We start from the raw sequence: 25,980 nt of genomic DNA, 5'->3' as shown, positions 1-25,980 counted from the left end.
TCTCATCCATCTCCATAGCCCTGCACTAATGGCTATTCATGTTGCAGAGCCAATCCACTCCTGGGAAGAATAACATCACATCATCTCCCTCTGATAAAGGCAACAGAGCCGCGCATCACAGAGGAAGAGCAGATATACATGGCTGGCAGCTGCTCGCTGTGTGCCTGAGGCTGTAAGACACAGAACACTTGTAGGACCTAATGTAACGTATTTCCAAGTAAAAAATGTATGTTCAATTCAAAATAGAAAGGAGACAATGTCTTCAAACTGAATGAAAAACAAACCTAAATGTAATAGTAATCCCAACATGATTCTCACCGCACAAGAACAGACCCATGACCTATTACCTTAACCTGAGAACATGTTTACCAGTTGTTGACCTAAAGAAATGATCCTACAAGCCGACTCCAGATCATTAAAACATATTAACCTACATAAACTAGTTTTGGAAACCAAAAGCATATGAGGGTACACGGCATCACAAAGCGAACGTGATTACTACACAATATTTTGTTGGGAAAAGTAATCCTCCCTGTTCGTCCATTATATAGTTTAGATATCCAATCTAAGTGTAGCCCGGAGGTTGAAATATGCACGTGGATATAAGCAAGCATGATGGCAATCTCTTTCTTTATGAGAGCTCATTACGTCCCTGTGTTGTGAGTTATTGGCACATTTTATATCCATATCTTTAATGGCAACAAAAGACTAATTCATTATAAAACTGATCCTTAGCACCTCTTCAGCCGCACAAACTGGCAAACACCTCCAAGGATATAAAACTTGGTCCGGTGACAATTACTTGTGAGAGGCTTTTATGAACTCATATCTGGGGATTAAAGCCATATGTCTTTGTATAGTCAGTGTGTCTCAGAGTGTGTAACCCATAGAAGCAACCTTAGTCAACATAGTTCACTTGTCATTCTTCGTACACATTATCCAGTTACGCAGAATTCTGAAAGTGTTTCGTTGGTAGGATCTCGGAGCTCCATAGGACTAAATCCACATGTTTTAATTTATCAGCTACTTGGTTATAATAGACACAAGACAAAAAGTAGAACTACCCTGAATTGGCATGTGCTCAAGAAACATTTAACTTTATGGAGAGTTCAGGCAGTTCAGTTCTGGGTGATTCCACGCAACCGACAGAGGGAAATATTTTTGGTATCTCCGATTGTTCTGGCCATTCTCACATAGAAACTTCATTGGGAGGAAGGATGTTTGACATGCTTTTTACATTTGTATCACAAACCATTTACGAGAAAATCCTGATGAAAGTGGCCATTTTAGGCCCTTTTTAGACCTATAAAAGCCTCCTGTAAGACCTTATGATTTGTGAACTGTACATGATACAGACAACACCTTGGTGTCATTATACTTCTTATATCATATGGAGTATGTCTAGATTCTGAAATACACATTTTCACATTCATTTATTCAACATAAAAAATATGAATATAAATATCTCAAAATCAGCCTTTTTGATTAAGCTCATTTCTAGACATACTCCATATGATAGAGCCCACTATAAGGAGTAAAATGACAACAAGGTGTTGTCTGTATCATGTACAGTTTGTGGCTCTAAAAAGGGTTTGTGATAGAAATGTAAAAGCATGTCAAACATGTACTAATGAAGTTTCTAAGTTAGAATTGCCAGAACAATCGGAAATATTTTCCGCTCCCACTGGCGTGGAATCACCCGTCTGTTCCAGTGTGTGGTATTCATTTAGCCTCCATACAGTCCTTAGGACATTCATAATACTGCACCTAATACACAGACAGTGAATACTGTAGGGCGTACTGTAAACCTACAGTACGTGTATGCCTTGCAATAGACATACACAGTGGATTGACTTGACTTCAACACTGTTCCTCCTAGGGGAGCATAGGTCATCCACAAACTTCCTCAACTTCTTGTGGAATACAAGTGGACTTGGAATAGTTAAACTCTCTATGCTTGTATCCATATTTCCCATTTGAACAACAGATTTGGTTCTGTAATGGTGGCGGCCAGCATTGGTCTTTAAGTTTAAGAATGATGTTTATCAGGGGAGAAACGGTCCTGCTACAATCATTATGAGACGCAGTTAAACGTCTCTGAGAGCACGTACAGAACCTTTAATAGGGCCTGCCAGGAGTGTTCTGTCTTCCATCACTGGAGGTTTATGGCAAACATTTCCATACTCAAGGCTATGCCAAAGATAAAGGGAATATTATCAACTGAGGGATAGGTGTGTTTTTTTTAGGTAGATTTGCTTAAGGTCGTGAAACAAACATCAAATAGAAAGTTAGCAATTTATTTATGTTGAGGCAAGGCGATGATGGAGACAAACAGGATTGTTGTATCAAGGACTTTACCACACAGTCTAAATAACCTAGGATAAATCATTAGTGAGCTCATTTGAAAGTTAATTTTGTGGTAAATAGACTGACTTCATGACAGCCTATTCACATTCAAATGAATGCCTGTATTTTAACAATGTTAGTGATGTTGTCATCATCCTTTGCTTGTGAAGCACAGATGGAGTTGGTCTTTTATCTAAATCATAGTCTCGTTCCATAAGCTCCAACAACAAAAATTGCAAAAACAGTGATAATGTCCCAGGGCCCCTCTTCATAATGACTAATCCATCCTCAACAATATCAGTTTATCAAGCATTAGTGATCCATCCCATCCAGCTGTCTGATAATGCAGGGAGAGAGAGAGGGGTGGAGGGAGCGATAGCTACCAGCCGGTGTATACCTCTCTAGGACTTGCTGAGCTCGAATATACAGTACTTATCCCTCCCCCTTTCTCTCTATGTCCCCTACTTCCATCTTTCTCTTCCCTCTCCCACCTCTCCCTTACCTCCCTCTATCTTACCCATCTTTCTCTTCCCTCTCCCACCTCTCCCTTACCTCCCTCTATCTTACCCATCTTTCTCTTCCCTCTCCCACCTCTCCCTTACCTCCCTCTATCTTACCCATCTTTCTCTTCCCTCTCCCACCTCTCCCTTACCTCCCTCTATCTTACCCATCTTTCTCTTCCCTCTCCCACCTCTCCCTTACCTCCCTCTATCTTACCCATCTTTCTCTTCCCTCTCCCACCTCTCCCTTACCTCCCTCTATCTTACCCATCTTTCTCTTCCCTCTCCCACCTCTCCCTTACCTCCCTCTATCTTACCCATCTTTCTCTTCCCTCTCCCACCTCTCCCTTACCCATCTTTCTCTCTCTTTCTGTCTTTCCCCCTTCCCCCTTCCCCCCCCCCCCTCCCACTCAGTACTTCTCATCCAGAGCTCTGTCATCAGGCCTCTCCCCTGTCTCTCCAGCGCGGCCTGACAGCCCATTCCTCATCATTTCCCCATTTTGGCAAAACCCAACTCTCCCCCTAATGGTTCTGCTGCTCTGCTCTGAACGCTTCCAGATGTTTGTGTATTTGTTGTGCTTCGACTGTATAACACTTTACTCTTAGTTTGGATGCGGTCCCGTTTCCCCCCCTTATTGGTAGTGAGGGAGTGTGTGTGTGTGTGGGGCGTGTGTGTGTGTTTGTGAGCGTGCACGTGTTTATTGAGAACTGTATATCTACAGATCGCCCCATCGTGTAAAAAAGTGAACTGTACAGCAAGCGTGAGAATTCCCATGGGTGTCATCAGTGTGTGTGTGTGTGTGGGTGTGTGTGTGTGTGTCTGAGTAAGTGAGGGGGTTTGAAGGCTTTGAAGCCTTGCTTTCCTCCAGGGGTTTTAATAGCAGTTGTGTACCATTTAAAATACATACATACTAAGCAGCTGGAAGCAGTCCCAGAATGAAAGCATTGAGCTAGGCTTCATGGCTCATGGCATTTCTCTTTGTTTATTCTCTGTTTACTTAGCAGTCTATACACTGGGATCGCTTTCATTTAGGCCTGTCACTTGTGAAGGATGGACCACATCAAACAGTCTGATCCATTAAAGAGCAGTGGCTGATGCCTGAGAAATATATTAGCCTAAATATGTAGATAATTGTAAATTTTACTGGGAAGTAAAACAGTGTATTTCAACTGTAGAGTGCAGTACAGAAATATATCTATTACATATGTAGCATCATAAGTGCTTGTTGTTGGTTGCGAGAAAGTCAAGAGAGTGCAAAGCTGTCATCAAGGCAAAGGGTGGCTACTTTGAAGAATCTCAAATATAATATATATTATTTGTTTATCACTTTTTTGTTTACTACATGATTCCATATGTGTTATTTCATAGTTTTGATGTCTTCACTATTATTCTACAATGTAAAAAATGTAAAAATAAAGAAAAACCCTGGAATGAGTAGGTGTGTCCAAACATTTGACTGGTACTGTAGATGTTTTACGCCTACAGATAACTAAGATCTATCAAATAAACTCTAGAACCATCTCTGAGAACATGATATCGTCAGATAATGAAATGTTGTTGTTAGACCATCACACACATTATGTTTGACAGGTTTCATTACAACTCAGCCTTGATTCGTTATTAACTACAGTAAGCCATTATGGACTAATGCTCCATTCAAACTCTTTAGGTATTTATTATTAGGTACTTTAACATTTCAGTTATTTGTCCATTTTAGGTATGTTGCGAGGACAAACTTTAGTCTGAGGCCTCTCTTTGGGAGATCAAATCCACAATGTTATTAGAAGTGTCTTATACTCTGATTGTGAGAGTCATTTTGAAACAGCGCTCTGCTCCGTACTAGAGGTGTCGTTGGGAAGAGTACTTTGAATCTCCGACTGCCAGCCTGGCAGACAGCTAAAACCAGAGCTGACAGCAGAGGAGGATCCTAAGGTCTCTAGTGGTGACTCTGCTCCCTAGGCCTCTAGACCTGTCACTACTCCACTCTGTGTCACCCTGGCCTGCTCCAAGACACATCACAGTCTCCCCGTCTTTTTTCTCCCTGTCTCCTACCCTCTTGTTTTTAGTCGCTAGCGTGCTTGCCCTCTCCTCCTTCATTGCTCACTCTCCTCTATCTTCCGCTATTATGTTTCCAAATCTTTTTCTTTTTTCTTTCTCTCTTTCTCTTTCTTTCTTTCTTTTCTTTCTTTCTGTGTCGCTCTCTTTCCCCCCATCATCTCCCTCCCTCCACCCTCTTCTTCCCTTGTCTCCTCTCTTTTCGTCGTGTCCATGGCTGACTCCGCCACACAGCCACCCCCAGACAGGGGCTTTTCCTGGAGCAGTATCCCCACTCTCCACCCCTCTCCCCCTGGGCACTGACCTGCCAGCTCTGGCCCCTCCCTAGAGCTCCAGACTGCAGTAATTACTAGTGGCACCTGGGCTCTGGGGCCCCTATACAGGTGTGTGTGTGTGTGTGTGTGTGTGTGTGTGTGTGTGTGTGTGTGTGTGTGTGTGTGTGTGTGTGTGTGTGTGTGTGTGTGTGTGTGTGTGTGTGTGTGTGTGTGTGTGTGTGTGTGTGTGTGTGTGTGTGTGTGTGTAGAGAGGCTCTCTCTGCAGCAGACAGGGGGCTGTCAGACTTCCTAGCTACATCCCACCAACTAGGGCCATGTAGGGGCTAACACAAACAGACATCCCTGCTCCACGGTTCATCAAACCACACCTAAATATAACTGATACAAATATATGGTGATTCATTCAAAGGGATAATGAACTTTATCAGCAACATGTAATGATAATATTATAGTATTATGATAATGATAGTAAACCATACTAAAATCTCTACAGTGATAACGACGTTAGTGTACCAGTTTTGTTAACATAGTGCGACAGTTTCCACGGAAACGTCCTCATCTCACAGTGCAAGTACGTAGAAGGTAAGAAAGCACAGAAAGTTAACGTGATGGCTCACCCACATTTAGTTAATACAGTATGTTTAAAAAGCATGGAGAAGTAAGTGGGCTGCCGTGCTGAAGGCGGACTGAGGAGGTGAAGCTTGAAGATGAGGGCAGTGTTATCTAAGGCTGCAGCGCCCGCGTCATAAACATAACAAACGGTGACTGTCACCACACCACGGCCCAGATCTAAGAAGGAGGGAGAAATATCTCACGTCAGATCCCCTCACCTTTTAATGGACTGTTCCCTGGCCGGCCTGATGTTGACAAAGCACAGGGTCTCTCTGGTTGTGTCCCAAATGGCACCCTAGTCCCTATGGGCCCTGGTCAAACGTAGTGCACTATAAACGGAATAGGGTGCCATTTGGGACTGTCTCTGTCCCTCTTCCTACATCACATGGAAAGCTGCTGGTCAGCCACTGTGAAATAGATCTGTCCTTGGCACTGGACGGGAGGAGGGGTGTGTGTGAGTACGTGTGTGTGTGCATGTGTGTGTGTGCGACCCCATGTGTGTGAGGTGCTCAATGTTGACCTCTTGAGCTGGCTGCCATGGCGTCGGGCGCATCACAGCGGCAGTGTTTTGCATGGCGACGACAAAGAGCATGATGAATGTCTCATGTTTAAACCTGCTGCCCTGCTGTGTGGTCCGGTAAAATGGCCTCAGGGCCACTCACACAACATCGCTACAGACACAAAGAACCGGTCACCTTTTCTTTCTACTACAAGCCTGGCCAGCACAGTGACTGCCTTACTGCAGCTAGCTAACAAAGTGGTGGTGGAGGGAGACAAGCAACACAGAGGAATGTACCAGTGCATTTAGTTAAGAATATAATACAATTCAACACAATAGAATATGTCTGTTCCTATACACTTTAAATGATGCTATTAGAATAATTTACAGTAAGAAAGATGCATATAAAATGTATGCATTTGATATTAATGCAATTGTATAACAAATGCTTCTCATTAATATATTATAATACATATATTTTCTGCTAAAACTGGGGCAACTTTAGAAATAGATTTATGATGATGAGAAAAAGATGTGTTTGATCTAAACTGTACAGAGGTACAGCATGTCATCTCTTTCACACATTAGATCAGAATAAGGCCTAAACAATGACTAGCATCAACATATCATCATTGATGGTTCACATATACACACCCTCACATCAGAATCAAAATCAGAACCAAAACCTAGATACATTTCAGGATCAATCAACTACTCAAAGACATGAGCTGAGAGAAGATTGACCATTATTCACTATTATGATCCCAGATGAATCTCAAGTCCACTATTCTCTCACTACGGTTAATCAATAAGAAGAAAAACATGCATATTCATATGTATTATCAAAGAGCTTACCCTTTAAGGAACCCATAAAGACAATGGCTGTTATTTTATTTTTATTTATTTTACTTAACCTTTGTTTAACTAGGCAAGTCAGTTAAGAACAAATTCTTATTTACAATGACGGCCAACCCCGGACGACGCTGGGCCAATTGTGCGCCGCCCTATGGGACTCCCAATCACAGCCGGATGTGATGCAGCCTGGATTCGAACCAGGTACTGCAGTGACACCTCTTGCACTGAGATGCAGTGTTTTAGACTGCTGCGACACTTGGGCGCCTGGATTTATTGTGAATATGTTGTTCATATTTTGTTCAGCTATCTTATTCTCTGATATGTCTGATGAGTGTGTGGATCAGAGAGTGGGGATGTGAGATCATCCTGACCTTGGTTTTATAAATTTGATGTACACGTTTATTGTGTATATATAATATACCAGTTAAAAGTTTGGACACACCTACTCATTCCAGGGTTTTTCTTTATTTTTACTATTATCTACATTGTAGAATACTAGTGAAGACATTAAAACTATTAAAAAACACAAATGGAATCATGTAGTAACCAAAGAAAGTGTTAAACAAATCAAAATATATTTTATATTTAAGATTCTTCAAAGTAGCCACCCTTTGCCTTGATGACAGCTTTGCATACTCTTGGCATTCTCTCAACAAGCTTCATTAGGTAGTCACCTGGAATGCATTTCTATTAACAGGTGTGCCTTGTTAAAAGTTAATTTGTGGAAATGATTTCCTTCTTAATTCGTTTGAGCCAAACAGTTATGTTGTGACAAGGTAGGGGGGGTATAAAGAAGATAGCCCTATTTGGTAAAAGACCAAGTCAATATTATGGCAAGAACAGCTCAAATAAGCAAAGACAAATTACAGTCCATCATTACTTTAAGACACAAAGGTCAGTCAATCTGAAAAAACATCAAGCGCTATGATGAAACTGGTTCTCATGAGGACCACCACAGGAAAGACCCAGAGTTACCTCTGCTGCAGAGGATACGTTCATTAGAGTTAACTGCACCTCAGATTTCAGCCCAAATAAATGCTTCACAGAGTTCAAGTAATAGACACATCTCAACATCAACTGTTCATCAAATTGTCGTATTGTTGCAAAGAAACCACTACTAAAGGACACCAATAATAGGAGACTTGCTTGGGCCAAGAAAAACGAGCAATGGACATTAGACCGGTGGAAATCTGTCCTTTTGTCTGAAAATGTGACATTTTTTATTTCAATGCAGAAGTCTTTGTGGGATGCAGAGTTGGTGAACGGATGATCACCGCATGTGTGGTTCCCACCGTGAAGCATGGAGGAGGAGATGTGGGGGTGATTTATTTAGAATTCAAGGCAAACTTAACCAGCATGGCTACCACAGCATTCTGCAGCGATACGCCATCCCATCTGGTTTGTGCTTTGTGGGACTATAATTTGTATTTCAAAAGGACAATGACCCAACACACCTCCAGGCTGTGTAAGGGATATTTGACCAAGAAGGAAAGTGATGGAGTGCTGCATCAGATGACCTGGCCTCCATAATCACCCGACCTCAACACAATTGAGATGGTTTGATTTGATTTGTTTAACACTTTCTTGGTTACTACATTATTCCATATGTGTTATTTCATAGTTTCGATCTCTTCACTATTATTCTACAATGTAGAAAATAGTAACAATAAAGAAAAACCCTTAAATGAGTTGGTTGTGGCCAAACTTTTGACTGGTACTGTGTGACTGGTACTTTGTGTATATATATATATATATACCCACATTGTATATGCCCCCTCTAATAAATCTGATGTGAGTGAGGACTAGAGAGGGCTCATAAGGGAGTGTAATCTTTACCTTTGTGGTTCTTGCCGTCTCTAGAGCCTCTGGGTAGAGGGGTGTAGGGCATAGAGGAACACTCAGACCTGGGGTCACCTGGGGCCTGGGGAAACGAAACACACACAGACACACTTTACTATTTAGAGTGTAAAAGAAAAAACATGTCCTCAGCTATCAAACAAATTCATTGATAGAGAGAGAGAAAGAGATGCAGAGAGTGAGAGAGAGAGAAAGAGAAAGGAGAGAGAAAAAGGGAGAGATGCAGAAGTAGAGAAGGGTTGAGCGATTTCATTGCCGTGACTGATTGTCCGAGTGCCATAAATTCTATTGAAGCGAGACAGGAAATGTTGGAGCTCCATTCCTGTTTTATCGCAGATGAAGGGAAGGAGCGCCGGGCCAGGGCAGGTTTCATTACTTTGTTATGGAGAGGTAGGCGCTACGACCCTGGCTTTGATGGTTTGTCCCCCTCCTGGCCTGTTAGAGGGGGTCTATATGGGGGAAGGCCTCATGACTACTGAGCCATGACCTGCTGTAGGGGTCAAACCAAGGGCAGACACCACACACTATGAACCACAGCCCCTCTAACCCTAGCCCTAACTAACACACTACTACTGCTATCTGACTACACACCAACAGGTGGCATGACACCACCACTCTGACTCTCCAACGTTCTCTGCTACTGGCTTTCAGGTTTCAGACTTACATCCACTGATTCTTGAGTTCTCAGCTCTTTTACACTAGGTGTGTTCTTGGAAAGACTGTGTAACTCAGTGTGATGTAGGTCTATGTGGTGACCAGGGTTGGGGAATAACAGATTACACACAAAAAAGGTAAATGTAATCCGTTACGTTACCAGCAAAGATATGGTAATCAGATTACAGACAATTTTGAAAAACTAGAAAATTACTTTGAGGATTACGTTTAAATTCAGAAAGGATTTTTGCTTTTGACCAAAACAGAGGTGGGCGGCTCTGTTTTAAACAGCAACAGCTGCATATTATCAAGATATCAAAGTGTCACCAACAAACAGTAGGCCTATAGCAAATGCAGCATATGGCATTCATTTTTCACATGGAAATAGCACTTTTCAGTAGTGCTCAAAGCATGGCATTCCATGAGCACAGCATTTATTTTTCAAATCGAATCAATGAGCCCAATCAGTCCTCCATGACAACAAAATCATAAACAACAGAGTAAGGCTGGCTAATAAGTCCTTAGTTTTGGGGTTATGCTCAGGTAAAACTATTTGGCTAATCTATACATCCATATTTCCAAGTCCTATTCTTGAAGATCAAGAGGTATAACATTTATTGGAATGACTGGAATTCTGATAGACTTTGGTTTTTAATGTAAAGATATAATTTAATCATATTATTATATGTAGTAGAAAGCGATGGCCTACATATCCAACCCATAAAGTAAAATATAACATCCATATATGGCCAGCTACGTAAACTTTAACATTGATTTATCCTGCAATTGATGTCGTTCAATTGGTAACATACATTTTTGTCTTCTTCTAATGCCTCTTACGGGGAAAGTGATCTAAAAGTAACTGAATGTAAGCAGATTACATTACTGAGTTTGGGTAATCCAAAAATACTGATTACAATTTTGAACAGGTAACTAGTAACTGTAACGGATTGCATTTACAAAGTAACCTACCCAACCCTGTGGTGACAGTCTACATTTCCCAACTCTACCTACTGAAAATACATTGGTTGGTTGGACGTTAAATTTACTCCCAAGAACAGAACGGCCACCAGCAAGGCCCAGAGTTTAGACAACAGAAACTATACTGATATTCAGAGTGAGTGTGTTTGAACAGGTCAAAAGTGTTTATTTGGTTTTTGGTGCGAAACATCCTGTTTTATTTGTCTTCTGTTCCCTGGACTTTTAGCTGTTTCAACAGGCAGTTTATCTTGACATGTTGCTATCTGATGCCTTTGCAGAAATACCCTCCTTTCCTCTCCTACAGGAAGGAATTCACTGGGCTTTTAATCATAGCAAAACACCAATGTGACAAATACATATTAGAGATGGTTTAGTGCTGCTATTTCTCCCCTTGTGTGGTTGTTTCCCTAGTCTACAGCCCCCACGCACAACCTTGAGAAACAAGAGAGGTGGACAACGCTAAATGAAAACATATTCTTCATTGGCGGTGTAAATTGAAAATGATCCCATAATGTGCTTTCAGATAGGATCTCTGAAGGACATTACAGTACATAGGCTGGCCTGGGCTGGTGAGCACATGCTTTATATATTACTAGAAGAAGAGTTCCAGACAAAATGATATCAACGAGTTCTGGGTGCAATAACTTACTGGTAGATGAGCAAATTAGAATTACAATATCACAAAATATCCTGTCCACATAATACTTTAAACTTCACTTCGAGGTCAGTTTTTTGGGTGTTATAGTTATTTAAGGTAGTATTTTTTTTTTTTTTTTTTTTTTTTTTACAGTACTATATCTTACAACCAGTGATGTAGTGAGTAAACACTGGTCACTGTCCACTGTGAGTAAAGTAAGTCCTTATATTATCAATCCTTTTTTCCAAAATAGGTAGGTAAACACTCTATTTAAGGTGGTATTCTACTGCACCATATCTAACAACTATTTGAGGTAGTATTCTACTGTACCATATCTAACAACTATTTGAGGTAGTATTTAAACAGTACTGGAGGTCTGCCTTTCCTCTTCAATGTGTCAGCAGTATCCTAACATCCCCCAGTCATTGGGCTCTGACTACATAATAGGTCTGTGTCCTAGACATAGAATTACAACCAATAGAACAATAAACCATTGATTTGAATAGGAGTGAATAAGAGTGAATGTGAATGTCCGTTCTACCCAGTTCTGATTCTATGGCTTGAGAGGCAGCCCATTGAGCCCCAGAGCGACCTGCCTGTCTGGTTTATTTCCTGTCCTGCCTGAGAGATCACAGACTCTGGCCCTCCCCTGTTCCTCCCCTGGCCCCACAAAGACCCTCCTAATCCTGCTGCTTGTCCACAATTAATCTTCCCACCAGCCACGTTATTACCAGCACCACCCACAGACTGAGAGGGGTGGGGGAGGGGGCGTTGGGGTAGTGGTTGGATAGGAAGCAATGTTCTGGGGTCGCTCCTCCTTACGGGTCGGCAGGGACGTCAATCAGGCGCTGCCCCCCAAAAATAGCCCCCTGTCAACATCAGAGCGTTGCCTTGATCCCCTCCCTCCCACCATGCCACGTCAACTGATCAAACACCCCCATCTTCCCCTCCCTCCCTATCCACAACACCACCCCACCCGTAGAACATTAATCAGACAGTTCTCCCTCTTACCCCCCCTCCCCACTACTCCCCCGCCTCTCCCCATTCACTTTACTCTATGACCCGTACAGGGGATGAGAAAGCTGCTTGGCCTCTGATGATGGGAGTCCCTATGGAACCAACTTCATGGAGGACTAGATCTGAAACACAGCTGTTATCAGGGCCCTCTCTCTCTCTCTCTCTATTCATCTATGTCCTATATCTCTTCCTCGTTACCTCTTTCTCTCCCTCTCTCATTTTCTGTGCTTCTTTACCCCCCATTCTCTAGCTCTCTATCCTTCTCTCCTTCCCCCTCTCCCTCCCTCTGTCTTTAAAACGGCTGGCCGACCAGGCCAGTCTTTGATCACAAGCCTTAAGATTTTACACAAACATAATCAAAAGCCAAGGGTTGGCTCATACTGTAGGCCCACTGGACTCATTCATTTAGTAGGGTCACTGCTCAGTGCTCACAGATGCTTAAGACATTTGCCCTGACGACCAGACCACGGTCTGCATTGATTTAAAATAGAAACGAATGGCAGCTGTTTAAAAGGACATCTATCCATTACATGTTTTTGAATGTGTTTTGACTCATGTCGGTAAGTCATAACTGTGTATGTGAATACCAATAGTCCCTGTTAGCTACATTGAGAGTAGGCCTTCATCGGCCCATGGCAAACTGGAATAATAAAATGCTGCATATTCAGATCATAAATGAGCTTCAAAGAAATGAGAAACTGATGGATTGAAGAGGGCCTGAGATCACATCAATAACCGCTAAAAGCAAACATACTTAATGTTCAAAACATACTCTGAGAGGCGGACTGCGAACTACAAGTAATTATAGCCGCCCCCCCTTCTCCCTCTATCTCTCTTTCTCTCTCTCTCGCTCTGTCTCTCTCTCTCGTTGTTCCTGCACTGAGCAGATGAGGGTGCTGCAGTGTCATCTATATAAGAGTGTCCCTTCTCTCTCTCCCTCCCTCTCTGTGCTGGCCGGAGTAGTATGCTCATCAAGCTAAGTATTGTTTTAATTTGCCGGGCCAGAGGCATATGCTGAGTGTTCACATCATTATAGTCTCTGTGCTGTGTGAGTTATCAACACAGCTTAGAATAATACAGGCTGGGGAGAAGGAAAGCAGAATTCTCTCTGATAATGGAGAGTGAGGGAGAAAGACAGAGAGAGGGAGAGAGAGAGGAATAAGAGTGGGAAACGAGAGAAAGTGAGGGATGAGAGAGAGAAAGAGAGAGGGGGAGTAGAGAGAAAGAGCGCGAGAGAGAGAGAAAGAGGGAGTGATAGAGAGAGAGAGAGAGAGAGAGAGAGAGCGGAGGTAGGGAGACAGAGGAAGCTCTGTTAAATGTCATAATGAAAGATGACTCCCATACAGGATTATACATCACACCAGTACTGTCTGTCTTCTCTCTTCTGCTGTTTCATACGAATAAATGCTGATAAACCTTGAGGCAATAATGAGTATTGCTTCTAACAGATCACCATGAGAGAGAAAGGGAAGATGAGGGCATGTAGAGTATGTTCTGAATATATCTCAGACCCAACATTGTGACACCCATTGCCTATACCAGTCTCAGCTTCATTCTGTGAAGTCCGTGGAAATAAAGTATTTCTCAGATAGGCAGAGCCAAAACCCTCCAGTATATACTGAATACAGTTCAGAGAGTTTGGCTAACTCTGTTCAAGGTTAAGATATCAGTCCCAAATGTTTCATGGGGATTTTGGTCAAACATAGTGCACTACAAATACTAAAGTGTCAATTGAGACTAAGGCCGATCTCTGGATGGAGTGCCCTGTTGGTAAGGACTCATCCCACCCCGTTGCTCCCTCCCTCCCTCCCTACTTCTCGCCTCACCTCAACCTCCCTAGTTGAGACTGAGCAGCAATACAATCTAATAAGGGCTACGTCGTACAGGCCCAGCGGTGTAAACACCAGCTCCCTTTTTTATCTCCCTCTCCATCTGGACAAGCAGACAAAGTGCTAAAAGGAAATAAATAGGTCCTGACAGCCACATCAAAGGGTTCAGCCGACGGCTTACTGCTACTTAGGGCACAGGAATGCTGTTGCTAAGCATAAGACCACAACCTATCAGGGCCCAAGGAGTACACGGAGGGGCCGAGGACTGGGCCTTGCAGAGTAGAGAGGGAGATGGGGATGGGGGGGAGAAAGAAAGAGGGAGAGAGAGAGATGGGGGGGAAAAGAGGGAAGAAAAAGAGGAGGGGAAGGAGGGAGAGAGGGAAGAGGGGGAGAAAGAGGAAGAGGGAGAATAAACTGACAGTGAGGGGAGGCTAGGGACTCTAGGAGGTTTTTGTAGCTTAAAGCAATTGTTAGAAGAAACAAGCTTTCTGTTTTGTTTTCTCTTGACACCATTTCTGCTGTTTGCGCTTGCAAAAGACATGTATAAAAATGTCTTTTGAAATGTTTTCTCTTTGGGTCTATATCAAAAATATTTATTTTGTGTGTGAACGTGAAACTTTTTTTTCTCGTCTCTCCTTTAGCCCCTGCACTGCTTCTTATGATTTTAAAGATCAGAGGAGACAGAAGTTGTACATTTCTTTGAGTCAACAGTTAATGCTGGACTGACACATTTTTCATACTTCTTTAATGTCATTTTGTGCTTCATACCTCTGATGTTCAGGGTTATGAACATAAAAACACAAACATCCTGAAAAACAGAGATACAACACAAGTAATAGAAAATGATAGAGAGACATTGACTAACAATAACTTAATAACAGTCGCGGTTAACGATGGCAAAAAATACACAATGTTGTAATTAAGAGACAAAGCCATTCTCTTATTCAAAGTTAAACTCCAGTTTAAACATCACGAGTGGCAAAGATGACTACGTACCACAGAGATTATTTTAAGAGGTACATTTAAGAGCCAAAAACAAATGATAAGTGCGTGTTTTCGTCAATGAAAAACTAGCAACAAAGTGCCTAGCAACAAAACAAATTGAAGTCAAATCTTGAAACAGTTGTTTGAAACACATTTCTGCATTAGTATTAGTTCAGCACAGTATCGACCACACCTAGGAGAGAAAGTACTTCTAAAGAAACACTTTTATACCGTTGACCTTGATAATTATGTTTCAGATACGCATGCAAAAAACATGATGTGTTTTAAATGACTTGTGTGTGTGTAAAATGTAGTAACTCTGTTTTCTTAGGAAATGGCAGTGGTGGGGGGGAACATTTGATGTGATGATGCCATACACAACACACAACAACCTAACGTTGTTAGGGCATTAATGATTCACCAGTTTTACACCAATGAACTGGCTCAGAGTAAACGGATCACTGATCACAAGACCAGCAACTCTTTGGGCTTGTTTCTCTCGGAGCGGAAAGTGAAGGGTACAGCACTAGCAGAACCTACAACCTTGCGTCACCTCTCTATGTACAGCTCAGTGCTAAACAAGCAATGGATGGATCACACACCACACACACACACACACGCACACACACGCCCACGCGCACACACGCACGCAACTCAGTGTTAAACAAGCAAAGGTCGTCTCACTACAGGAAGTTAAATCGCCCGTATCAACAACCCTTAGATGCTAATAGGTCTAGGTTTGTTTTTAGGGTTGAATTTTAAAAAGCTGCTCAGTCCGACCTTTTGATTTGAATGCCTCTCAGAATAAGCGAGAGTAATTTAAAGTAAAGCGGAAACATGCGGTTGTATTGTAGTGAAGGAACTCCGGTATAAGGCTTAGTACACGCTTCAGGCTGTTTCTTATTCGGCAAGGCTATGACCTTTCCACTGCTGGGCTGACTCTGACTCTGTATACTATCTACCATGTCCATAACCATTAAGATTATACAGGATAAAGTATAACAAAATATATTAGTAACATATTAGTGGTGTTGCATCCAATGGGAGTCTGGTAAGAAAAAAGGGTATCCAGCAGCTCGGCCTGTAACTGCTTCAGTCTTAATGTATGGTGATCACTGATGCAAGCTGGGAGTACTTACTCCCTACAGTTTATCATGCTGTTGGAAATTCTATAGATGTTTGAATGAGATACAAGTATGTAACGTCAATAGAAAATGACAGCCATTACACTGTGGGTCATTGTATAGTGTACTGTACAGACCTGTTTGTTTTCTTTAGAGAGTTGACCTGTACTAGCATTGAATTTGTCCACAAGATTCAAGGACAATTGTCATGCCATTTCCTCCCTAGCATCTTGTTGGAAGAGAAATGTCTTCAATCACTTGAGACCCCTCCCCCCACACACACACACACGGAGAGAGACTCAGAAGTGTGACATATCATGAGGCTTTCGGTAGCGATTAGGGGCTGTAGCTAACGTCAGAGCTGTTTTCCACTACAGAGTGTGTGCTGCCTGGCTGCCTGGATGGGTAGGATGTTTAATAATTGAAGACTCAGGGAGCGTGCCTGTCACACAGCCTTGTCTGGAATGTTTCCTATGCAATTAGACGGCGGGAGACATTTGAAGACGACCCACCAAAAAGTGACATGTGGAACTTAAAGGAAATTAGCTCTTCACACGAGTGAAATGTGAAGGTTACTTAGCAATGCTTAACTCAGAGATGTAGCTGTGTGAGTTTGTGTGTGTTTGACTGAGGCCCGGGTCTATGAAGACTGCTATTTTCTTTACTTTCAGCCGAGCTTCAGTCAAGGGAGATCACAGAGGGAATGAAAACTAATTTTGACTTGGGGCGTACAGACAGAGAGAGAGACAGAGACTGAGAGCGAGAGAGAGCGAGAGGGGGAGAGAAAATCTGATATGTGTCGAAATAATGAGATCTCTTGATGTTTTCTGGGAAGATATGGGATGATGCCGACAGATGTGCTCCTCACATTTACACAAGGACACAAACACACACGGACAGAAAATATACACCAACAGCCACACATACAGTGGGGAGAACAAGTATTTGATACACTGCCGATTTTGTAGGTTTTCCTACTTACAAAGCATGTAGAGGTCTGTAATTTTTATCATAGGTACACTTCAACTGTGAGAGACGGAATCTAAAACAAAAATCCAGAAAATCACATTGTATGATTTTTAAGTAATTAATTTGCATTTTATTGCATGACATAAGTATTTGATCACCTACCAACCAGTAAGAATTCCGGCTCTCACAGACCTGTTAGTTTTTCTTTAAGAAGCCCTCCTGTTCTCCACTCATTACCTGTATTAACTGCACCTGTTTGAACTCGTTACCTGTATAAAAGACACCTGTCCACACACTCAATCAAACAGACTCCAACCTCTCCACAATGGCCAAGACCAGAGAGCTGTGTAAGGACATCAGGGATAAAATTGTAGACTTGCACAAGGCTGGGATGGGCTACAGGACAATAGGCAAGCAGCTTGGTCAGAAGGCAACAACTGTTGGCGCAATTATTAGAAAATGGAAGAAGTTCAAGATGACGGTCAATCACCCTCGGTCTGGGGCTCCATGCAAGATCTCACCTCGTGGGGCATCAATGATCATGAGGAAGGTGAGGGATCAGCCCAGAACTACACGGCAGGACCTGGTCAATGACCTGAAGAGAGCTGGGACCACAGTCTCAAAGAAAACCATTAGTAACACACTACGCCGTCATGGATTAAATTCCTGCAGCGCACGCAAGGTCCCCCTGCTCAAGCCAGCGCATGTCCAGGCCCGTCTGAAGTTTGCCAATGACCATCTGGATGATCCAGAGGAGGAATGGGAGAAGGTAATGTGGTCTGATGAGACAAAAATAGAGCTTTTTGGTCTAAACTCCACTCGCCGTGTTTGGAGGAAAAAGAAGGATGAGTACAACCCCAAGAACACCATCCCAACCGTGAAGCATGGAGGTGGAAACATCATTCTTTGGGGATGCTTTTCTGCAAAGGGGACAGGACGACTGCACCGTATTGAGGGGAGGATGGATGGGGCCATGTATCACGAGATCTTGGCCAACAACCTCCTTCCCTCAGTAAGAGCAATGAAGATGGGTCGTGGCTGGGTCTTCCAGCATGACAACGACCCGAAACAAGGAGTGGTTCCGTAAGAAGCATCTCAAGGTCCTGGAGTGGCCTAGCCAGTCTCCAGACCTGAACCCAATAGAACATCTGTGGAGGGAGCTGAAAGTCCGTATTGCCCAGCGACAGCCCCGAAACCTGAAGGATCTGGAGAAGGTCTGTATGGAGGAGTGGGCCAAAATCCCTGCTGCAGTGTGTGCAAACCTGGTCAAGAACTACAGGAAACGTATGATCTCTGTAATTGCAAACAAAGGTTTCTGTACCAAAATATTAAGTTCTGCTTTTCTGATGTATCAAATACTTATGTCATGCAATAAAATGCAAATGAATTACTTAAAAATCATACAATGTGATTTTCTGGATTTTTGTTTTAGATTCCGTCTCTCACAGTTGAAGTGTACCTATGATAAAAAATTACAGACCTCTACATGCTTTGTAAGTAGGAAAACCTGCAAAATCGGCAGTGTATCAAATACTTGTTCTCCCCATTGTACATTCCTATCCCCAGAACACACACTGTAGGCCAACAGCACAGTATTGCACATATGGGTACAATACAAATACTGAATACACATACATAAATCTACACGTACATTATACTGTATAAACACACCTCATTCTGTCACAGACACACACTACTTTACATAGGCTAAACACAATACTAATCAATTAGTTTTGTTTATTAGAACGACCGACAATCATGGAAAAAACAAATAATGTTTTCTTTTGTTATAATTCCCAGTCTACTTGGCCTAAGTCAGAATGACCTTCCCTTCCCCAAGCCATTTCTCCTGCATCTTTTAACCTCCAGGCTGCAATGATGACAGCGTTATCTCCACAACATATCATAACTCACAGCCCAACAAGCAACACACATCCTCCTCGTCCAGGGTGGGACGGACGGACGGACAGACAGACGGACAGACTCCGCGCTGTCGGCCTGCAAGACATTGCACCATGTCGTCTTTTATGGCACAGAGAAAGTAGTGCCCAACACAGTCTAATTACAACATGCCTAGTCCATTCACCTCCAAGATAGACAGATGGACAGACTTGCGGGCGGATGGACGGACAGACCGACCAGAGGCCCACTAACAATGCGTGAAATATAGAGCCCTTCCTATATTTACAGTGGCCATGTTGTTATATGGTGGTCCGTGTCATCTTCTTGTTGTTTTTCTAAAAGCTGCGAGGGAGAGAAAGCAGAGGGCCTACCCTCTTTGAAAAAAGGTTCTGGATCGAGCCAAAAAGGGTGCTATATATGAAGCAAGCAATAGAACCCTTTTTGGTTCTATCCAGAACCTTTTTTTTTTTGTACGCCACCCTGCAGCTCTCATTATTATTTTATTTAGTAGTTTAGCAGACACTCCAGAGCGACTTACATAAGCAATTAGGGCAAGTGCCTTGCTCAAGGGCACATCAGCAGATTTTTCACCTAGTCTGCTCTGGGATTCGAACCAGCGACCTTTCGGTTACTGGCCTAATGCTCTTAACCGCTAGGCTACCTGCCACTTCTCCCTCCCTCCCTCCCTCACACCTCTACCTCGCCCTCTACCTCTCTCCCTCCCTACAGAAGGACTTATGAAGGTGAGTGTCTGCGTGACAGGCGGAGAATAAAAGAGACAAACCCAGGGATAAAAATTAAATCAAAAGTAGCTGTCTCGACCAGTAATTGCGCTGCTTTGCTGAGCATGCTATATATATATATAAAGGTGATTTACTGTCCGCCTTGCCACCACAAATCAGGAGACCCTCGCGGAGAAACACTTGTGCTATGAAATTGTTTAATCTCATCAAGTTCTGCTTTCACAGCAGGCCATAAATCACAAAGTCTTTGTTATCATAGACCTCCATGAGCGCCTGTGAGGCAGGCAATGGATGGTGGGTATATATAATCTTGACTGAGCAAACAGCCGGGGTCTGAAGAGAGAGAGGAGCAGGGAGGGCTGAAATACTTTCCTACTAGCCGTGGAGGTGGTGCTTGTGGATTGTGCAGCTGGCAGACCACTGACTACACTACAGCCATGATGTGATGGATATCTCCAATCCTCTACACTGCATCCATTCCCAGCCAATTATTACTGCATAAATGTCTTGTCAACAAGGAAACTGACAATTCATTTAGTTAAAAATGCACTCGTGAACGCGTCTACAATCCAAAAAGGGAGGGTGATGCCCAGGCGAGCCAGTGCAGTGTTCCAGTACGTGAATTTACCGCTGGGTTTTAAACTCTGTCATAAAGACACACACAGACAGACAGGCCAGTACAACACAGGAGTCCCGGTACCAGACAGACTAAACAGCCACAGATTTACATAAAGCATATTTATGTGAAAACACAGTTTTATGTGAAAACACCAGTGGATGGATGATGGTTGGGGCTAGGGAGAAATGACCTGCAAAACAAAATGTCTGCCAACCTCTGACTCTCTTTCCTCAATGACACAGGAATGAGAAGGTTGAGCGAGGATGCAGAGAAATCAAGAAATCAAAGCAACACCGTTGCTGTTTTTAAAATGCAACAATATACACATTTACGAGTCCAAGAGTGCATGCAGGTGATCTAAATGCATTATTCAGGATGTACTTGGAGAGTATTTATTCAGCTTGGGGTCATTTATCAGACTGAATGTGGGGCGGGCGGGAGGCTGAGTTAGAAAGAATCCCAGACCTCAGTGAGGGGTTGCAGTGGAGATGAGCCCTAGCAGAGATTTATCTGTGTTTGGGCTCCTCAGCAGATGAATCAGCCGGTGTAATCACGCTGTGAGAGACCCAGCTGTGACCCCACGCTGAACTAATGACACGCAGGATATCTACAGTACACTACACCCCCGGCTTCCACTTCCTGGGTAAGACCTGGGTTAGGGGTTAACCTCCTGTTTCTCTTTGCCCTGTGTGTGGCAGCCTGAAAAGGCTAAAGGAAGAACATTCACCTACAGATGGGAAAGGGAAGAGAGAGATGGGAGATGGAGATCGAGAGAGGGATAAAGAGTGTGTGAAAGAAGGGAAAAAGAGAAATGTATAGAACAAGAGAGAAAGAGGGACAGTGAGGGAGAGAGAGAGAGAGAAAGAGAAAAAAAGAGAGAGATGGGGAGAGAGAGAACGAGAGGGAAAGTGAAGGAGAGAGAGTGAGAAAGAGAAAACAAGAGAGAGATGGGGAGAGAGAGAGAACGAGAGGGAAAGAGGGACAGTGAGGGAGAGAGCGAGTGAGAAAGAGAAAACAAGAGAGAGCTGGGGAGAGAGAGAGAACCAGAGGCAAAGAGGGACAGTGAGGGAGAGAGAGAGGGAGAAAATGGAAAACAAGAGAGAGAGAGAACGAGAGGGAAAGAGGGATAGTGAGGAAGGGAAGGAAAGAGGATACCTAGTCAGTTGTACAACTGAATGCATTCAACCAAAATGTGTCTTCCGCATTTAACCCAACCCCTCTGAATCAGAGCGGTGGATGAGAAGGAAGAGAGAGTGTGAGAGATTCAGACAGAGACAGAGCCCTAAAGAGGAAACGGGGAAACACAGGACACTCCTCAAGTCTTTTTTCCCCCTGTTTATTTAACAGCCGAGGGCAGCCGTAACAGTTGCGTTATTAACAAACTATAATTTCTCCTCTGACACCAACAATAACAGTGTTATAAATGGTGATAGTTAATCAACAGTTGGTAGGTACAGCGTGATCCCGGAGTGGATAAATTCACTATAGTCTTTATAGTTACCCTCTCTCTCTACACTAGCCCAGAGCAGAGGCGTTCTCTCCCTACCTCCATCCCTAGCCAGGTTTAGCAGAAGTCTGATTTATCATGTATACTCTAGCAGCCTGTCCGCTGATTAAGCCAATGGAACTTTTTTTCACTCCGCTCTTTCTTTAATCTGTCTCTCACTGAGATAAATTTAATTGCCGTGCCAGCCCTCTCTTCTCTCTCTTTTCTCCTCTCTTTGCTTTTCTCTCTGTTTATCTCGTATGTCTGTCACACGTTGAGAGCGGAGCAGACACATCTGTTTCTATGCAGCAGAAGAAGTGCAGTAGTCTACATCCCTGGTCAGAGTTAAAAGAGCATGTGTGTGTGTGAGAGAGAGAGAGAGAGAGAGAGAGAGAGAGAGAGAGAGAGAGAGAGAGAGAGAGAGAGAGAGAGCAAATGTGTTTTTCCTCTTTCACTTTATCCTTGACAACGTTCTTTCAAAATCCCTTTCCCTTCTCCAGCTGTACTTTGTTGTTAGCTAATAAATATGGAAGTATTTATGATCTGCGATCCCTTTTCTTTCCCTTTTAATGGCGACAGGTTTGTTGGTGAATTAAGAAGGGGTTTTATACACTAGGCCGAGGGCCAGTGTGAGGCCTGTGAATGTTTTTCTGTCTCTCGCCCCAGTCCCCTTAGCTCCAGCGCTAAATCACAGTCTTTGTCAGGCCGCGCTAAGCTAGTGTGCGTCATTGGGGAGTGCAGGAAGCACTGAGCATAATTCTGTCCATCAACATAATTTATTATATCGGTAGCTTTGTAATCTTGGCCCCATAAGTTATGGGGGCTGACAGAAAGGAATTTTGTTTGAAGACAGAGTGTTCATCAGGATTTTGGCCCTGGATGCAGTCCTCTGCCCTTGTCTTCTCCAGTGGTATAGTGTTATTTTTTAAGTGAGGGAAATTTCCTCAAAGTTTGTACCGACAGATGTAGCCAATTTAATAGCCTATCATTATTACATAACAAAATGCATCCTCCAATTGCAACGTCTGCCTATGGCCACATATAGGCTATTGTCTAAAGAAACAAATATATTTTGAATATCCTCTAACACCAAGTTAGGCATAGGCTATTTCATTTCAAAACAGGCCATCACTGTCAATCGTGAATGATAATTCATGTTTTACAGGTGAAACGTCCAAATCGTATCCTGCCTAGTGGCGCGCTCTGTTGAGTTTTGGCGCCTGAAATGTTGTTTTTAGACTATTCCGCTTCAGCTAACCATCCTAAACATGGCATTAGAAAGTGTTTTGGGTGTAGCAGTAACGTTATAGGTCTACTATGCTATTATATTTGGTTCTGTTATGTAACATGCAAATGAATCATTATGTGATCTTAGGAGAAATTGATTCTTTGATCTAACTTTACTAAGCACCATTACTTGTCACAATAATAAGTGATGAATAGGACGATCATATGCGTAGGCAACAGATCTTGATTAAATGTAATTTTAAGCGAAAGGACTGAAAGGACATTTTAAGCGAAAGGTGCTAAAAGGGCAATGTCAGGATCGTGCAATGATATTAATTAAAGAAGTTGAACCAACAACAATAATTTTCAGTAGGCCTATAGCCTAATAGGCCTACGACTACTATAGCTATTTGTAGGCTACAGCCTAATGTAAATACAAATACAGCTTAATATCATTACACTTTTTGCGGGGAGAGCTTTATTGCGAGTAGGCATTTCATTGTATTGTGTATCATAAATAAGCGTTGATTTGATTAGCTTGAACACATGGTTACAATTATACCCTATTACAGAATAAAATAAATCAGAGAAGCGAACAATCAATTCATATAATTTATTTGCATAGATAAAATTGCTATCAAATCAATTGACCAAGTAGTGAAAATAAATCATTACTATGTAGAATTGCTCAGCCATAAAATCAAGATTTTGGTGTGGTGTATTCATGCATCTCAAAAACTATAACCTATATGCATTACTACCTCCAACTTGGCCCAATTCACATTTACAATTGCCCACCCTGACATACCAAGCTACAGTAGAACAGGCCCTGTGTCTCAACCAATAGCCAATGTAGGCTAAATATCTCAAGCAGGGCTGCAGAAACGTCCAGAGAGGGTCGGGCTCCTTGGGCTTTGCGGTGGCCACTCCGGTTTGGGTGAGAGAGAGAGAGAGAGAGAGATATAGAGAGAGGGGGACTAGAGAGAGAGAGAGAGGGGGACTAGAGAGAGAGAGAGAGAGAGAGAGAGACTAGAGAGAGAGAGAGAGAGAGACTAGAGAGAGAGAGAGACTAGAGAGAGACTAGAGAGAGAGAGAGACTAGAGAGAGACTAGAGAGAGAGAGAGACTAGAGAGAGACTAGAGAGAGAGAGAGAGAGAGAGAGAGAGAGAGAGAGAGAGAGAGAGAGAGAGAGGACATGACCTTGTTCACCATTTCAAATCTGGGTGAAATATGTGTCCCGGGGACAAGGGCATCCACTGCATCTGTTTTGCAGATAGTGCACTTGGCTCCTGGTCCATGCCATTGAATATAAATCAGGCTTGGCCAGGCATCTCAATGCTAGCCCTGACTCTGAGAGGGCAGTGAATCTTTAACATGGACCAGATTAAGGCTTCAGCACAACCATTCATCATCATGGAAGAGATACAGGACACTATCCAAGGGCTTTATGGGTAATGTTGTTTCAATGGATCACATGGCTTGAGAGTTCCCACTGTATATGTCTAGTTTTTATTTATATTTGATTGAGTTGTCTACTAACGTGAATTCAATGTGAAAGTAACAAGCGTTAGAAGCAAATCAAAGCAAATAAAATGTTATTTGTCACATACACATGGTTAGCAGATGTTAATGCGAGTGTAGCGAAATGCTTGCGCTTCTAGTTCCGACCATGCAGTAATATCTAACAAGTAATCTAACCAAACAATTTCACAACAACTACCTTATACACACAAGTGTAAAGGAATGAATAAGAATATGTACATAAAAATATATGAATGAGCGATGGCCGAACGGCATAGGCAAGATGCAGTAGATGGTATAGAGTACAGTATATACATATGAGATGAGTAATGTAGGGTATGTAAACATTATATAAAGTGGCATAGTTTAAAGTGACTAGTGATACATTTATTACATCCAATGTTTAATTATTAAAGTGGCTAGAGATGAGTCAGTATGTTGGCAGCAGCCATTCAATGTTAGTGATGGCTGTTTAGCAGTCTGATGGCCTTGAGATAGAAGCTGTTTTTCAGTCTCTCGGTCCCCGCTTTGATGCACCTGTACTGACCTCGCCTTCTGGATGATAGCGGGGTGAACAGGCAGTGGCTCGGGTGGTTGTTGTCCTTGATGATCTTTATGGCCTTCCTGTGACATCGGGTGGTGTAGGTGTCCTGGAGAGCAGGTAGTTTGCCCCTGGTGATACGTTGTGCAGACCGCACTACCCTCTGGAGTGCCTTACGGTTGTGGGTGGAGCAGTTGCCGTACCAGGCGGTGATACAGCCCAACAGGATGCTCTCGATTGTGCATCTGTAAAAGTTTGTGAGTGTTTCTGGTGACAAGCCAAATTTCTTCAGCCTCCTGAGGTCACCACGCTGTCTGTGTGGGTGGACCATTTCAGTTTGTCCGTGATGTGTACGCCGAGGAACTTAAAACTTTCCACCTTCTCCACTACTGTCCCGTCGAAGTGGATAGGGGGCTGCTCCCTCTGCTGTTTCCTGAAGTCCACGATAATCTCCTTTGTTTTGTTGACATTGAGTGTGAGGTTATTTTTCTGACACCACACTCCGAGGGCCCTCACCTCCTCCCTGTAGGCCGTCTCGTCGTTGTTGGTAATCAAGCCTACCACTGTAGTGTCGTCTGCAAACTTGATGATTGAGTTGGAGGCGTGCATGGCCACGCAGTCATGGGTGAACAGGGAGTACAGGAGAGGTATGAGAACGCACCCTTGTGGGGCCCCAGTGTTGAGGATCAGCGGGGTGGAGATGTTGTTACCTACCCTCACCACCTGGGGGCTGCCTGTCAGGAAGT

At 43.0% G+C, this 25,980-nt stretch overlaps 1 protein-coding gene across 1 annotated transcript in view; it reads right to left on the bottom strand.

The window, feature by feature from the left end:
- The window catches only part of lrmda (leucine rich melanocyte differentiation associated), a 397,635-nt gene that overhangs the window by 21,735 nt on the left and 349,920 nt on the right, over positions 1 to 25,980 (bottom strand). The window contains exon 6 of the mRNA XM_038992019.1: positions 8,980 to 9,064. Within this exon, the coding sequence (XP_038847947.1) occupies positions 8,980 to 9,064 (85 nt within the window). The remainder of the gene's footprint in view (positions 1 to 8,979; positions 9,065 to 25,980) is intronic.

This window comes from Salvelinus namaycush, chromosome 4 (assembly GCF_016432855.1).
Source record: "Salvelinus namaycush isolate Seneca chromosome 4, SaNama_1.0, whole genome shotgun sequence".
NCBI classification, from domain to species: Eukaryota; Metazoa; Chordata; class Actinopteri; order Salmoniformes; family Salmonidae; genus Salvelinus; species Salvelinus namaycush.
This window is presented reverse-complemented; position numbering and strand designations above follow the sequence as displayed.